Genomic DNA, 17,175 nt, shown 5'->3' on the forward strand with positions numbered 1-17,175 from the left:
GAAGGAAGGAAGGAAGGAAGGAAGGAAGGAAGGAAGGAAAGAAGGAAAGAAGGAAAGAAGGAAGGAAGAAAGGAAGGAAGAAAGGAAGTTACTCTATTTTTCTCTTTTCCCCACAATACCTTGGGTACTGGTATTCAATAAGTCAATAAAGTAGCCTAAGGTAATCTCTTATTTTTTTCCAATTAATATGCATTTATCCATCCTGAAAATTTTAATTAAAAAAAGAAAAAGAAAAGGACCTCAGTTTCCTCATCTGTAAAGTGAGGAGGAGATTGGACTAGATGGTCTTCTGGGGTCATTTCTGTTTCTATCATTTAAGCTCCTGTGTTCTTAGTAGTTCCTGGATTTGCTGAATAAGTTAGAGGTGTTCCAACTCCTTAGGTATGGGGGGACCTCTGGGTCTCAGGCCCCAAGGACCCGATGGCTTGAGTTGGGCTAAGGACAGAACCTCCCACTGGAGTAGCTCATCCAAGCTGTGTTCTGCCTGTCTCAGCTGGAAGATTCTCTCTGTGAAGTCAATAAGAAAGTCTCAGTTCAGCAGTTTCAGCCTCGGTGAATTGAGTTTGCCTTTCTTCTCCACTAAGCAGGGCCAAAAGACAACAAGAAGGCTCAGGGTGGCCCCCGCCCTGAGACTTGACACACCCTCCCAGTTCTCTGGGCAGAGGTTGGTCCCAGCTTCGCCCCCTCAGTCATGCCAGGGCCTCTTGTTCTTTTCAGCTCCACCCTTTGGGTTTGGGGAGGCCACCATCTCTGTCCAACCTACCTTTCTGTTAACAAACAATTGATTTAGCCTTTGCATTGCTTCCCCTGTGAGTTATCCATGGGACCCAGGAATACCCAGAGCTTTAAGGGACCTCAGGCCATCAAGTCCATCCCCCTCCTGGGTCCTGCGCTCTTATGGAGTATAAGAATTCATTTTTTCATAAACTGTATTCAATACTTTGTATTAGCGAGCATTACTGAGTATTCGTGTGTCTGGGGTCTGGGTCAGAGACACTAGAATCCAGCCTACTGCTTTTTGCATTTTCTTTGGCCCCAGGAATTCTTTCCTTTTAAATAGAACTTGGTTAATAAATTGGACCAGGGTTCTTTTTCTGGGTTCCCCTAGATGTAGTAGTTATGAGGGGAAGTGGACAGGCTGATGGAGTACCTCTTAATTAGCTCTCACCAATTAGAGATGTCTTGGGATAGTCAAGGGAAGGGCTGAATAATGAGCTCCTAAAAATCTATTTATTAAGCTGCTGGCCCCAGCTCAGGTCATCTTGATTAGGTGAGAGCCATGGCGACCTATACCACTTTATTGGTTATGATGCTGGCCTAACCAATAAACCTAATCGAATCCATAAACTTCTATTCTTTCTCTCTTTTTTGAACTTTCACCTTCTGCCTTAGAAACAACACTGTGTATTGGTTCCAAGGCAGAAGAGTGGTAAGGGCCAGGCAAAGTGACTTGCCCAGGGTCACACAGCTAGGAAGTGTCTGAAGTCAGATTAGAACCCAGGACCTCCCAATTTGAGGCCTGGCTCCCTATCCACATGCTGCCCCCCAATGAACTATATTTTTATCCCAAAATCAGCCTTTCCAGATAATTGGAATCAGAACAAGAGATTTCAGTTCTTCATCAGCTAGGAAACAAGTGACAAGAATGTTAAATTTGGATTCAGACATGGATTCAAATTCTAATTTTGCCACTGCCTTTATGATTGTGGGCAGGCCATGTCCAACCTTTGGCCTTCAGTTTCCTCATCTGTAAAACAAAGGGCTTGGACCAGGATGACCTTTGAGACTCCTTCTGGCTTGAGATTTATGGCCCAGGACCCCTCTAATACCTACCTTTCTCCTTTTTTCTTTACATTTTTCAACCCAGCCATTGGGTTGGCCAATGCTCAGGGAGAGGCAGCCCCTGGGTCAGGAAGAATGGGTCTAGTCCAGTCTCTTACTGATGTTAGCTTAAGAGTCAGGAAACATAGAGGGGGAAAGAACAAATATTTATTAAGTGCCTACTATGTACCAGACATTATGACTTATCTCATTTGGTCTTCCCTCCCAAAAACCCTGTGAGGGAGGTGCTGTTAATATCCTCATTTTACAGATAAGGAAACTGAGACAAATTTGAAGTCAGTTGAAGTTGTGGATTAATTGAGTGGGTGGTCTTTGGGGAAGGTAATGACTGATTTTACCAGAGTGAGTTTCAAGCTACTGGATGAGCATCCCTAACCTGAAGAATTTGATATTCATTGTGTGAATAGGATGGGATTTGGAGTTGTAAACTCAGTTGAAATGGGGTTATCTATCCTCAGAGCCACTCCTTACAGGGTGGGAATGAACCCAGAGGAGGCCAAGAATTGGAACGATTAGGGGGACAATGTGGATCTGATCTTGTCACTTCTCATCCCCTACTCAATGAATTCCAGTGTTCCCCATTCATCTAGACTCAGATAAACTCTGGCACATGCAGCTTTTCCTGTGTTTATGTCTTCTATGGACTCTACAGTCTTTATTGTCCATTCTTTGATTTGAAATATTTTATTTAATTAATTAATTTAGAATATTTTCCCATGGTTACATGATTCATATTCTTTCCCTCACCACCTCCCACCCCCCCTCCCAGGGGCAACAAGCAATTCCACTGGGTTTTATGTGTGTCATTGATCAAGACCCATTTCCACATTATTAATGTTTGCTCTAGGGTGATTGTTTAGAGTCTTTTATTGTCCATTCTTAATGGGTAATGTCATACAGTGAAAATAATAATGATAATAACTAGCATTTATATAGTGCTTTAAGGTTTATAAAGAGTTTTTACAAATATTCTTTCATCTTATCCTCACAGCAACAATGTTGAGAAGTCTGTGCTATTATTACCCCCATTTTACAGATGAGGAAACAGGTAGAGGTTAAGGGACTTGCCCAGAGTGATACAGCTAGAAAGTTTCCAATTTGAACTCATGTTTTTCTGACTCCAGATGCAAGGCTCTATCTACTAGGGTACCTGGAGCTGCCTCAACACTGGTTTGGGAGTCATTGACTTTTTCTTTATGGGTTTTTCTTGGCAAGAGTTGGCCATTTCCTTTTCCAGTGTGTCCCCAGAGGAGTAAGTAACATGAGGCATGAGGTTTAAGTGATTTGTCTGAGGCTGAATTTGAATTCAGATCTTCCTGTCTCCAAGCCTGGTGCTCTACCCACAGCACTGTCTAGCCGTAGCCAGTGGATTTTGGTTCAGATCCACACTTAACTATTGCTGTTTGTCACACAAAAATCTTGTTGCCTTTGTCCTGGCTGCCCTCCCCCCCATGCTTGAAATACTTTCCCTCCTAAACTGGAATCTCTGGCTTCTTTTAAGACTGCTCCTTCAGCAGCCTTGTGCTAGTCTTCCTGTTGAAGGTAATCTTTCATCTGCTCTGTACGTACATGTTTATGGATACCTTGTCTCTCTCATTAGGTTATGAACTCCTTGAGGCAAGGAGCTGGCTTGGCTTCTTCTTGGTGTCCCCGACGCCTGGTACCATCCCTGGCACACAGAGTAGGCTCTTCATAAATGCTTGTAGTTGGGTAGAATTGTGGTCTTTACAGATCTAGAGTTTGAAACGGTCTCAGGAGTTATCCAGTCCAATACCCTTCATTTTCTAGATTTTTTTGTTGTTCAGCTACTCTTCTTGATCCCATTTGGGGTTTTCTTGGCAAAGATCCTGGAATGGTTTGCCATTTCTATCTCCATTTCATTTTACAGATGAGGAAACTGAAGGAAACAGGGTTAAATGACTTGCTCAGGACCACTCAGTAAGTTCTGAGGCTGGATTTGAACTCAAGAAGAGGGGACTTCCTGGCTCCAGGCTGGCAATATATCCACAGTGCCACCTAGCTTTGCCTCAATTTACAGATAAGGAAGCAAAAAGTCCAGTGACTTGGCCAAGGGCTCATAGGTAGTTACTATCACAGGAGGGATTTGGAATCTGCTACTCTACCTCCAGCAACAGTGTCTTCCTGCTCTGTCATGCTGTCTCATTTGAGAACTTGCCTGAAATGAGCTAAGATTGTATTCTTTATTCTTAATCGTTTTTCCAGTGCATTTTTCTTACATCCTGATCTTTTCTAGAGGAGCACATCGCCTCCGCCCAACTGAACCATTCCCTCTCCCAGAGAAAGAGTTGGTCAGAAATCTAGTGATTTTTGTCTAGCGGTGAGCACAGCATTCTGTCCACTGAGAAGAGAAAGGTCCTATTTGCTTGTGTGCTCTTTGGAATCATTATTGGGTTAGTAGTTCCTGGGAGGTCAGCTTCCTTTGAACCATCTTTTGGTTTTTCTGTCCCACAGTTCTCCCTCTAAAAACCCAGGTTGGCACCCGCAAATGTGCCTCGTGACCAGAATGCCCTCCTCTCCCAAAAGCTAAAAATAGATCCTTGCAGGTGGTGATGGTCAGGGTTGGATCCCCTTGGACGGTAATGGCACATCTGCTGCTGGACTGGGTGGGGCTGGGTGGAGACAAGTTCCAGGTGGGGATTGGGGTGAGAGGGAAGGGTGAGATTAGCCCTCCTCTGGAAGCTGTTGCCCAGAGACCTGCCTTGGTCTATGGGGTCTTGCTCATTGCTGCTGGGATTTCGTCGTGTGGTTGTTTGGCTCTTGGGGATACTTTCTCTTGATCATGGCTAGATTCAGCGCCCAAGGCCTGCCCCTTACTTTGTAGATGGGGGAAGCAGCTACAGAGAGGGGATCCGAACCCCCCAGGGGGCATCCCAAGAGAATGAAAAGTCTGGGTTCAGAACTCACTTGCCAGCCAGGAGGGAGAGCTGAGTCTGTGACTGTCTGCCAAGTGATGGACGCCACAGAGTTCCTGCTTGTCAACTTAAGGGGCAGACTCCTGTCTCCAGAACCGTCAGTCTAACAAACTGTCTTCCCTCTGCATGAGCCAATCTCTTGGCATTGTGCAACCCGAGCAATCAAGGAGGGCACCGAGTCAGACCCAGTTAGCACCGGTCTTTCCTGCTCCAGGAAAGTAGCCATGGCACATGTAACCGAACCCCCACCCCCATTGCTTTCCAAAAATCCTTTCCCTCTCACCTTTGAAGTGGATCCAATGAACTGTTTTAACAGCAGAAGCTTTCCTATTATCCTAATTGGGATTTTTTTTTTCTTCGTGGCTCAACATGAATGATTTAATTTTGCATTCCTAGATCAGACACCAACCAGTAAGGAAAGGTGGTCAGTATTGGGAAAGAGGGGAAAACTATTGGGGAGTTAAGAAAGTGCCATGATACATCACTCTTTAAAAAAAACCAACACACCTGGGGGCAGCTGGGTAGCTCAGTGGATTGAGAGCCAGGCCTAGAGACGGAAGGTCCTAGGTTCAAATCTGGCCTCAGACACTTCCCAGCTGTGTGACCCTGGGCAAGTCATTTGACCCCCATTGCCCACCCTTACCACTCTTCCACCTAGGAGCCAATACACAGAAGTTAAGGGTTTAAAACACACACACACACACACACACACATACACACACACACACATACACACACACCTTAATTTCTGTCTTAGAATCAATACTGTGTATTGATTCCAAGGCAGAAAAAAACAATAAGAGCCAGTGGGGGTTTAGTGACCTGCCCAGGGTCACACAGTAGAAAGTATCTGAGGCCAGATTTGAACCCAGGACCTCTTGTCTCCAGGCCTGGGGTAAACCACTCTTGAATAAATGACAGCCGGCATGACTCAGGGTGAGGATTGTTTTCACTTCTGGTTTATATGGGCGGCATGATCCAAGTGAAAAGGATACTGGGTTTGAAGTCAAGGGGCTTAGGTTCAAATCTCTACCATTACTTCTGTGAGAGAGAAACAAATGACCAAAATAATAATGATAATCATCCGCGGGCATTTATTAAATGGGCATCTAGGAGGTAGAGTGGATAGAGTCCTGGGCCTGGAGTCAGGAAGACCTGAGTTCAAATCTACTCCTAGTTGTATGACTCTGGGCAAATCATTTAGCCCTGTTGGCCTCAGTTTCCTCATCTGTAAAAGGAGCTGGAGAAGGAAATGGCCAACTACTCCGGTGTCTTTGCCAAGAAAATCCCAAATGGGGTCAGGAAAAAGTCAGACACCGCTGAAATGACTGGACAATAATTTTTTAAATGTCTGCTATGGGCAAGGCACAGCCCAGAGTGCCAGACTTCGGGAATATCGACGCCAAAAAAATAAAATGAATCTTCATCTTAATAATAAAGTTGATAAAAGGGAGGCAACCTGCTGTAATGGAAAGAGTATTGAATCTGTAGGAAGAAGACTTGAGTTCCAATTCTGATTCTAACATTTATTACCCAAGGGTCCTGTGCTCAGTGATGTCCCTAAGCATCAATTTCCCTTCTTTAAGTGGAGCTGGGCTCGATGACCCCTAAGGTACCTTAGAGCTCTGTATCTATGACTTAAGGAGGAAGTCCATTTGCCAGAATGATTTTCCCAGAGCGGGAAACCATGCCACAGACTCATTCATTTCAAGATGAAACAGCCCATAAAAGTCCAGAGAAGCAGGAGCTTTTAAGATGAGGGTTTGAACTCGGGTCATCATAACCCCAGACCCAGTGCTTGCTCTCTCTGCTGTGAAGGCGAGATTCAAACTCAGGTCTTCCTGCCTTTGAGCACTGGGAAATGAAAAAGATCCTTTAAGTATCCCTTTCGAGAGGGCATTCTCCCTCCCAGGGGTCCCTGGGTCCGGGCTCCGGGCTCTGGGGAAGCCGGTTACTCGACAGACCCCAGTGATCCTCCAATCAGTCCTCCTGTGGGCTCAGATGACCTCTGACTAACCAGGGGTTGTCCTATAAACTCTTTTACAAGTAGTAACCATTTTATATACCCTTTAAATGGGCTCCTCGCCACCCGAACAGCTTTCTCTTCAAAGGGGGGCACTGTGGTTGATGCCTGTTGCCCCATCACCCAGCAGCTCCTGGGCTGGGAGGATGAGGCTGAAGGGCAATGAACATTGATGGGTATTTGATTTCCTTCCATTCATGGGACCTCAACTTGGAATGGATCTAGCCAACCCCGGGGCCATCTTGTTGAACCTTCTTGTTGGTCAGATGGGGAAACTGAGGCCCCCAATTAAAACCCCACAGCCAGTGTTCTCTTTCCATGGCTTTTCCAATGTTTATGGGATCTACTCATTAGGCTGTGAGCTCCTCAAAGGAAGATGCTGGCTTTCACCTTTCTTTTCCAGTGCCTAGCACAGTACTTGGCACATTCATAAAATGTTTTTTTAATTTGTTTTTAACCCTTACCTTCCATCTTAGAATCCATATTGTATTGGTTCCAAGCCAGAAGAGTGCTAAGAGCTAGGCAATGGGAGTTAAGTGTCTGGAGCCAAATTTGGATCCAAGACCTGGTGCTCTACTCACTGAGCCACCCTGCCGTCCCAATAAAAGTTTAATGATTGATTTGTTAATTGTTATCTTCACTAAGAACCAACTATGTGGGCAGCTAGGTAGCACAGTGGATAGAGTACCAGGTCTGCAGTTGGGAAGACCCGGGTTTGAATCGGACCTCAGATACTGGCTAACCATGTGACAATGGGCAAGTCACTTACCCTGAGGTTGCCTAGCCTTTGCCACTCTTCTATCTTAGAATTGGTAAAAGTTAGAGGGCAGCTGGGTAGCTCAGTGGAGTGAGAGTCAGGCCTAGAGACAGGAGGTCCTAGGTTCAAATATGGCCTCAGACACTTCCCAGCTGTGTGACCCTGGGCAAGTCACTTGACCCCCATTGCCTACCCTTACCACTCTTTTGCCTTGGAGCCAATATACAGTATTGACTACAAGACGGAAGGTGAGGGTTTAAAAAAAAATTAAAATTAAGAAAAAAAAGAATTGGTAAAAGTTTTAAGGGTGGGGGAGACTACCATGTGCCAAGCACTGTGGTTTGCACTTTATAAATGTGACCCTCACATCAATCCTGGGAGGTAGGTGTTATTAAAATCACCATTTTATAGTTTGGAAAAATGAAGCTGACAGAGGTTAAGTGACTTGTCCAGAGTCTCATAGTTAGAGTCTGAGGCTGTATTTGAACTCCATTTTTCTCAAATCCAGTCCTAGCAGAGCCACCCCATAGCTACCAGAATCGTGACTCTATAATGGGGAACAGGGATTGTTCCATTTTGTCCCCCTTCGTGCCTGGCCCATAGTGGATTCCCAATAAGTGCTTGTTGTTTGAGCGATGTCAGCAAGGTGACTGATAAAGTAACATGTTATTCTTGTAGAGAAGGTGGGGATGGGAGGCTGGACACGTTGGTCTGCCTCGGCCTTTTTGGATTCAGTGCAGCTCTCAGAATTTTTTCTTACTGGCTGGGTATGGTAGGGGTGGGTAGGGGTGATTTTCCCAGGGGCACCCGTGTAGGTTTGGAGGTTGGGATTACATTATAGAGGCCCAGGTGGGTCGATGCCCAACTCCAAAGGGGGAAGGTTGGGAGCTTGCCAAGCTGCAGAAAAAGGAGTGGGAAGTGTTCGGTTGTAGTGGTAGGTGTGGATGTGGAGGAGACAAGCCCAGGGATTAGCGTGGTGGAGAGGATGGGGATCGAGTCCATCTGACCACCCTTCTCCCCCTGTCTTGATCGCACACCCTTTGGGGTTTAGCTATTTTGGAAACCCCTTTTCTAGGTGAGAATACCCAACCAGATGGAATTAAAACTGTTCCAATGACCAGACACAAAGAGTAGAAATTGGTCCGCCATCTTGAGTGGAGGCCTCCAGGGGATGAGACCTTGGCTCTTCTCTCGGCCTCATTTTCTCCCTCCTCTTCAAAAAAGAGGGGGTATGTCTAAGTGACTTGAGGTACCTTCCTGTTCTAGATGGGGAGCTTGTGGCCTTCTGTAGATGAGTCCTTGGGGCCAGGAAGTTTCTAGGAAGCTGCTGAGTTCTACCACATGGAAAATGCCAATGGAAGCCTTATCTCGCCTTTTCCCACCCTCTTGCCCCAGAGATGGCGAGGTCACCTTTTGCCTTAACCTGCCTGTCTTGGTCTGTGCCCCGTGGTTAAACCACCCCAGCTGGCCAGATTGGATGGAAGAATTTAAAGGGAACCCCTACTGGCCCCCCTCTACCTCTCCCCTAACCCCCACCACCTCCAGCCTTCCCCTTCCTCCAACCCTGGTCTTCCATGAAGTGGAAACCCGCCGAGCCAATCCTTCTGTGCAAACCGGTTGGGCTGCGATCCCCAGACCTTCCCACGTTAAACAGTAACTTTCCTAAGTATGTTGGTGGTAGGTCCAACATGGGCTCAAGAGGGAGAGCCCAGGCCTTGGGTAAATAAGAGTACCAGCCGCCTCCACACCTCTTCCTGCCCCTGCCCCTTACCTCTCCAGCTGTTGAGAAGGTAGGGCAGCTTAGACAGAATTATTTTCTTCTCCGAAAATAACATCTTAAAGGTGAAAACGCTCTTTGGGGTTCTAGTCTAAACCCCTAATTTTTTTTTTACAAGTAAGGAAAGCAGGTCCCACTTAGAGGAGGTAGTTTGCCCAAGTCACGTAGGTAAGCTCATAGGGTGGCAGGTTCATAACAGGCAGGAAGCTTAGAAGACCATCTAGTCGTCCTTGGGTTGTTTTTTGGTTTTTTTTGGTTGTTTTTTTGTTTTTGTTTTTTTTTAAAGATGACAAATCCAAGGCCAGAGAGCAAGCAACCATCTAGAGATGAGATTAGAACCCAATTTCCTGACTTTCAGGTCAGGGTTCCTTCCAATGACACTTCCCTGAGGATCTGGGGATCACCATATGTTCCCTGCCCCATTTTCTTCCTCTTAACTGACTGATAGATATTAAAATCATAAGACCATAGATTTCAAACTGGAAGGGACCTTCGAGGGGGTCTAGTCCCTGTTATTTTACAAAGGGGGAACAACACAGACTACTAGAGTTGAAAGGAACCCTAGAGGTTAGTTGAGTGCTCATGTTTTGCTGAAGATGATATGGAGCAATAATTCCCAAAGTGGGCGCCACCGTCCCCTGATGGGTGCTGCAACAATCCAGGGGGGCAGTGATGGCCACAGGTGCATTTATCTTTCCTATTAATTGCTATTAAAATTTTAAAAATTAATTTCCAGGGGCGCTAAGTAATATTTTTTTTCTGGAAAGGGGACGGTAGGCCAAAAAAGTTTGGGAACCCCTGATATAGAGACTCATGAGAAGTAAGGTGACTTCTCCAAACATAGAGTCAGAATTTGAACTCAGAACCTCGGATTCCAAAGCCAGTGCTCTTCTTTCTACACAATGCTCCTCTAATTTAGCTCCATTTTATATTCATCCCTTAGTACACCAAAGAGGAAGGAAGATCAGTTATAATTTGTGTTTGGGGGCTGAAGAGTGGGGAAGTGAAGGCAGAGCTTCTAAGAAGCAAAGCTAGGCTTGTGCAAAGTCCTAAGTGCCCCCCAAATAGAAGCAGGGCCCAGTGGCCAGAGAGTCCAGCCAACGATCCGCTCCATGGGTCAAGCCCGTGACCAATCCCTCCCCTGTTCAGTGGCAAGTTTGAGTGTGTACGTTAGATGCCCAGGAACTCCAGAAGAGATCATTTCAGGTCAGAATCTCACTGGAAATGCCCATTTCTTTGACTACAAGGTTGTTTTTTTTTTTTTTTTTTTTTAATGGATTGAAATTCTGCTTTAAGAAAAAAAAAAATCACCCTTTGGTGTTTTCACTTTTGTAAACTTGGAGGCTGGCCAACATCTCCTGGTGAGAGGTATTGCCCTTCACTCTGCCTCATTCCTGATTGGAGATTATTCATTTATGAATGGGTGGCTGTAAAAACTTGTCTCATACATATGAATATTGGACATGGAAATTTTAATTGCAGGCGAGTTCTGCCTTTCCAGACAAGGGCTGCGGCAACATGTTCCTGGGTCTGGTGTTGAAGAGCTGACTTTTTTTTTTCTTCTCTCTCTCTCTCTCTCTCTCTCTCTCTCTCTCTCTCTCTCTCTCTCTCTCTCTCTCTCTCTCCCTCTTTCTTTACATTTTACTGGTGGCGCTTTCCAAATGGCATTTGTCAAGAAGGCATTAACTGAGCGACCTGTTGGATCCCCTTACAGATCATGATTTTGGAAGGAAGTGGTGTGATGAATCTCAATTCCAGCAACCATCTTCTCCACCAACAGCCGGCCTGGACAGACAGTTACCCCACGTGCAATGGTAGGAGGACTTTTGGCCTTGGGTGGGGTTGAGGGCTTGGTGCCATTTCCCCACACTCCGAGGGAGTCTGTTCTTTTTCACCTCATGCCACAGTGTCCTGGAAGAGCATAGGTGGAGTGGGAGTGAGTGGGCAGGCAGAACTTTCCTCAGGATGGAATTCCTTGTGAATGATGGCCCAGTGGTTTTCTTTTGGTGATTTTTCTGCGATTTCCTTCCTCCTGTCCTGGCCGATGGTATCTGAGTGGGACGGGTAGAGAGAGATGTTGGTGGGGCAGGTAGTACCTAAAGGAGAAGTTCACGTCTCGAGCTTTCATCCTTCTTTCTCAAGGAAACCAGGACAGGACAGAAAGGAGGGTGGGGGATGCGGATATTGTGTAATCATTCTATTTAAGAATCTCTTGAGTTCTTTGCTGGATTAACAGAATGTAAAGTAGGATAGTGGACACTTTCAAGCCTGTGTGACCCTGGACAAGTCAATTAACCCAGCTTGCCTCAGATTTTCATCTGTAAAATGAGCTGGAGAAGGAAATGGTAGACCACTCCAGGATCTTAGCTGTGTGACCCTGAGCAAGTCACTTGACCCAGCTTGCCTCAGTTTCCTCATTTGTAAAATAAGCTAGAGAAGGAAATGGCAGACCACTCCAGTATCTTAGCTGTGTGACCCTCATCAAATAGCTTAACCCAGCTTGCTTCAGTTTCCTCATTTGTAAAATGATCTAGAGGAGGTATTGGCAGACCATTCTAGAACCTTAGCTATGTGACCCTGGGCAAGTCACTTAACCTAGCTTGCCTCGGTTTCCTCATATATAAAATGAGCTAGAGTAGAAAATGACAAACCACTCCAATATTTTTGCCAAGAAAACCCCCAAAGAGTTGGATGTGACAGAAACAACTGAACAACAAAAGTAGGATGGGAGGTATTCATTTAGACCATTCAATCACTTTAAGAGGAAATGTGGGGAGAAAGCTAGGAGGGAGTTTGAAACACTTATTGGCAATTTGGCCACTAATTTATTTCTCTGTTGTGCTGGTTTAAGTAAACTGAGGCCTAGAGAAGTCAGATGACTTACCCAAGGTCATACATGGGGTAAGTAGTGGAGCAGATGTTGAACTCAGCACTCTGAATTCAAAGCTATTTCCATACCACCATAACTAGCACATGGCAAGTGAGGATTTGCCCTTCCTTTCTGGGTAGGGTGTGCATCTTCTCCATAATTTCCACTCTGCCCACCAGTGACTGATGTCCTGTGTCTTAACTCATGGCTTCCTGGATGTGTATATGACAAGCCTCCCCCATTAATCCATTTCCAGGGTCCTGCCGCCATGCTGCCTCTGTCCAAACTAGTCCCTCCTGCTGGGGAGGGACAAGGGCCACCAAGCCCTCTTTCCTGGCAAACCCACCCCTCTCCCCGCTGGATTGACCCTCGCCCAAGCAGCTGTTCCTCTGGACTCCCAAACCAGCTTTCTTTCCATTACAAGAGCCTCTTTGGCTTGAATACGTTTGATACTGAATGTGGCTTCAAATTCTCTTAAGTCCTAAATCCATGCTAAAATGTCTCAGATAGGGGAGGAGGCTTAGCCAAGGTCTTCAAGGACCTGGTTCCAAACTTGGGAATTAGAATTATGGCCTTTTAAAGGACTTCCTAATATCACCACCAGAGACGTTTCTTACATTATGCCAGGAAGATGACCTTCTCATGGGCTGAGGAATCAGGAGAGAGGAGTGTGAGAATTATATGAGGGCTTCCACTTGCCCCCCACGTCCCTCTGAGAAGGGAGAAGTTCCTGGGGAAACAAGTGACTTTTTAATCTCCTTTCAACCTCGGTTGTGATCATTTTTAGGATGGGAGTAGGGGATCATGGCCCACTTTCAGAATTGCCCTACGGTAGCCACCAATTAGAATGTGAGGGAGAGCTGGGCAATTCTGTTGGCATTTACAGCCTAGAAAGAAAGTAGAGTTTTCCCCGACTTCATCTATGAAATGAGAGAGCTGAACTTCAATGATCTGAGGCCCCTTCTAGATAGAAGTTGGAGGATTACAATAAGGGAACAAATTAGGTGGAGACCAAGTGTCTAACTCCCTCTCCATACAAGGAGAGCCCCCTGTAAGAGGCTCTCCATGCAATCCAGTCTAGTTCAGTTTGGGCCAAACATTGATTTAACTCCTAGGTTAACCAGTGGGAAGAGTGTTGGTCTTGAAGTCAGGAAGCCTCATCTTCCTGAGTTCCAATATAGCCTCAGATTCTTACTAGCTATGTGACCTTTGGCAAGTCACTTCACTCTGTTTGCCTCAGTTTCCCCATCTGTAAAATAAGCTGGAGAAGAAAATAGCAAACCACTCCAATATCTTGGCCAGGAAAACCCCAAATGGGGTCACAAAGAATCTGACTCGACTGAAATGGCCAAACAACAAAAAACATTTTGTGCCAGGCTTTTTGCTTAGGAAGAAAGGCAGAAATTCTACTTCTGTCCTGAAGGAGTGTACATTTTGTTTTTAAACCCTTATCTTCTGTCTTAGAATCAATACTATGTATTGGTTCTAAGGTAGAAGAGCAGTAAGGGCTAGCAATGGAGAGGTCAGGTGGCTTTCCCAGGGGTCACCCAGCAAGGAAGTGTCTGAGGCCAGATTTAAACCTAGGACCTTAACAGAGAAGACGGCGTGTAAATAATTCAGTACAGACAAGATCTATGCATCACCTCAGGGGATGTTACTAGCTTCTCAGGCTCAGAAAATTTCATTAAGGGCTTATTATATGTAGCCACTATTCTAGGCCCCAGAGATAACAGTTCTTTTCCTCAAGGAGTTTGCATTTCCCAGAAAGTACTTGATGCTTCTCAGTATCTGAAGGCTTCAAGGAAAACAGGGATTCTTGGCCAGGAGTAATGGATGGTAAGAGGGACAGGATACGTGACTCTGGATGATTCCAATATTTCTTTCCTGCTCCAGCAAGACTGGACAGTGTCCAGGCCTGAGATGATAATCTCTGCAGGCAGCCTCATGAAGGAATTGGCGACCACGGGCAGTTGTCTGGTTCCCCCAATAATCAGTGAATAAAGTTTTCTTTAGGGGATATAAAGAAACCACCTGGCTGTATCAAGTCAATTATTTATTTGTAATTATTTATTTATTATTTTAAAAGACTTTAGAATCAATACTGTTTGTTCCAAGGCAGTAAGAGCCTTGCATTGGGGGTTAAGTGACTTGCCCAGGGTTACATCTGATATCAGATTTTAACCCAGGACCTCCCATCTCCAGGCTTTGGCTCTCTATCCACTGAATCACCCACCTGCCCCATCAAGTCCATTTAAAAATAATAATGAGCTTTATAGAGGGCTTACTGTGGGCTGAATACTCTTTACATGATCTCATTTGATCCTCACAACAACCCTGGCAGGCAGTATTGACCCCATGAGGCACACAGAGTGACTTTCCCTGGGTCACATAGCTAAGAAGTGTCTGAGTCTGGATTTGAACTTCCTGAGGCCAAGCCTAGTGTTTTAACCACTGTGGCACCTACCTGCCTCTAAGGCTAAGGATTAGACCTTTGCCTTCATTGGTACGGGGAATTCCCAAGTAAGTAAACTTCCTCAATCAATACAGCTCAATAACGTCTCTGTAACCTATAGTCATAGAAAGTTGCCTAAGACATTGGGTCATACAACTGAAGATATCATACATTTGAAACTGAAAGGACTTTATTTTTTTTTTTAATTAAAAACTCTTACCTTCCATCTTAGAATCGATACTAAGAATTGGTTCCAAGGCAGAAGAGTGGTAAGTGCTAAGCAATGGGGTTTAAGTGACTTGTCCAAGGTTATACAGTTAGGAAGTATCTAAGACCCAATTCAAACCCAGTTCTTCTTGTCTCCAGACCTGATTCTTTGTTCATTAAGCTACCTAGCTGCCCTCTTTGTATCAATTCTAAGGCATAAGAACAGCAAGAGCGAGACAGTTGGAGTTGTGACTTGCTTAGGGTCTAAGTAAGTGTCTGAGGTCAGATTTGAACCCAGGTATTCCTGTTGTCAAGTCCATTACTCTCTCGGCCATACCATGCTATTTGTATTTTTAAAATAAAAAGTAAAATGGAAAATCCATTGAGGAGGGACTCCAAAAAGTAAGTCTCATTCCCCAAAGCCATATTTACATGATCCCAGATAGCTGGGTGAAAACTCTCTGAAATAGTCCATTATTTGGGTGCAGGGGTATTGACTGGAGTTTTTCCCCACTTTCACTGTGTGCTGTCATAAAGTCTTCCCATTTGGTTTGACATTCAGGCTGTTTCCCTTCACAAAATGGCCTGTTCCTTCTATATATTGCATTTACTGCTTTTGCTCTGGCTTTGCCCCATGCCTGGAGTGCCCTCCCTCCTGATCCCTGCCCCTTGGCATGCCTGGCTCCCAGCATCTTACAGATCAGGGTGTACCTGATTGTCTCCTTTCTTCCTTCTCCAGGGTTAGTGCTCCCTCCTCCTCCCCCTACTCCTTCTCCTCCCTCCTTTCTCTTTCCTTCTCCTTCCTTCACTCTCCTTCTTTCTCTTTTTCTTACCTTCTGTCCCCCTCTTCCTTCCCCCACTCTGTCTGCCTCTCTCTCTCTTTCTCTCTCTCTCTCTCACACACACACACACACACACACACACACACACAATTACTTTGCATTTATTTAACTAAGCATGTCACTTTCCATCAGCAGAACGTAAGCCCCTTGAGGGCAAAAGCTCTTTTGATTTTGTCTTTGTGTATCTCCCATACTGATCAAGTCCAACTCATGTTTGTTGAACTGAATTTTGGAAGCTGGGGTCCATTTTAAAACAAGATAATTTTGAACTAATTTTACTTTGGAAAGGAACAGAAGGTGGGAGATTGAGTGGGACATCCATCATGGTGCCCATTTTTTTTGTATCCTCCTTCTTTTCTTCTCTAAATCTGATTCCATTCTCTGAAGGTTGCTGAGATCAGTGATAAAATTGGAATCAATCAGTCAAGAAGCCCTTTATTCATTACTCAATCTATGAGGGATAGAGAGATAAACATGGAACCCAAAGAAACTCTTGTGGGCCATTGCCTTTGGGCCTACAGAACCAATTCACAGATGCTACTATTGACATGGCCTGGGCCTGGGCAGAATTTCTGGATTCCACTCACAAGGGCTTAGGCAGCTGTTTAGTGTCCTCCCCACAAACTCTGTCTTATAGTTTGAGACTGGTAGAAAAATTCTGGGACTTGATCTCTTAGAAATAACTTCCCGATTTGTCATTTGTTTTCCCAGTGTTTGGACTTGGTCAACTAGACTCTCCCTTTCTGGTTTTGTTTTTGTTGTTTTGTGAGAGTCCAAATGGGCCTTCCCAATCTGTATATAAAAAACAGCCTTCCTTCTGTTGGCTGCTCCTTGTCTTGAGAAGGGCTGAATTTTCAAATTCCTGCTTATGTTCCTTAGAAGGATTTCTCTTCTCTCCCCACCAAAGTGTTCCCAGTGTACAAGGAGAAAATGAGTTTGTTTGTAGGGTAGCCTGAGGTCAGAGGGGGGCTGAACATAAACTTTCTGAATTCCTCCGGTTTTCCTATGGATAGGAAGTTGACTTTCCCATAATGAAATTTTTATGAATTAGTCATTTGGTAAACTAACGATGTAGACTCATAATTAGAGATTGAAAGGTTTTGGGACATCAGAAGCCATCTGATCCAGCTCTCTCATTTAGACAGCTTATTGTGCCAGATTATTTCTGTTCAGTAAAAGTAATGCTGAGGGACAATCAACTAGGGTAATACTCCCCTGCTTTGGAAGTGACCCTGGGTTTTCAGCATCCAGTAATCACATCTGGGTGCCAGGTACTAGGTCAGAGTCTGGGAACACAAAGACAAAAATGAAACTGTTCTTATCCCTAGACCTAGCTCATCTCTCTCTCCCTTCCTCTCTCTCTCTCTCTCTCTCTCTCTCTCTCTCTCTCTCTCTCTCTCTCTCTCTCTCTCTCTCCCTTCCTCTCTCTCTCTCTCTCTCTCTCTCTCTCTCTCTCTCTCTCTCTCTCTCTCT

General features: G+C 45.1%; 1 protein-coding gene across 1 annotated transcript in view; it reads left to right on the forward strand.

The window, feature by feature from the left end:
* Positions 1-17,175, forward strand: part of EHF (ETS homologous factor) — a 68,718-nt gene that overhangs the window by 32,284 nt on the left and 19,259 nt on the right. Inside the window, exon 2 of the mRNA XM_044680962.1 lies at positions 11,047-11,146. Within this exon, the coding sequence (XP_044536897.1) occupies positions 11,050-11,146 (97 nt within the window). The 5' untranslated portion in view covers positions 11,047-11,049. The remainder of the gene's footprint in view (positions 1-11,046; positions 11,147-17,175) is intronic.

Source organism: Gracilinanus agilis, chromosome 6 (assembly GCF_016433145.1).
Source record: "Gracilinanus agilis isolate LMUSP501 chromosome 6, AgileGrace, whole genome shotgun sequence".
NCBI lineage: Eukaryota > Metazoa > Chordata > Mammalia > Didelphimorphia > Didelphidae > Gracilinanus > Gracilinanus agilis.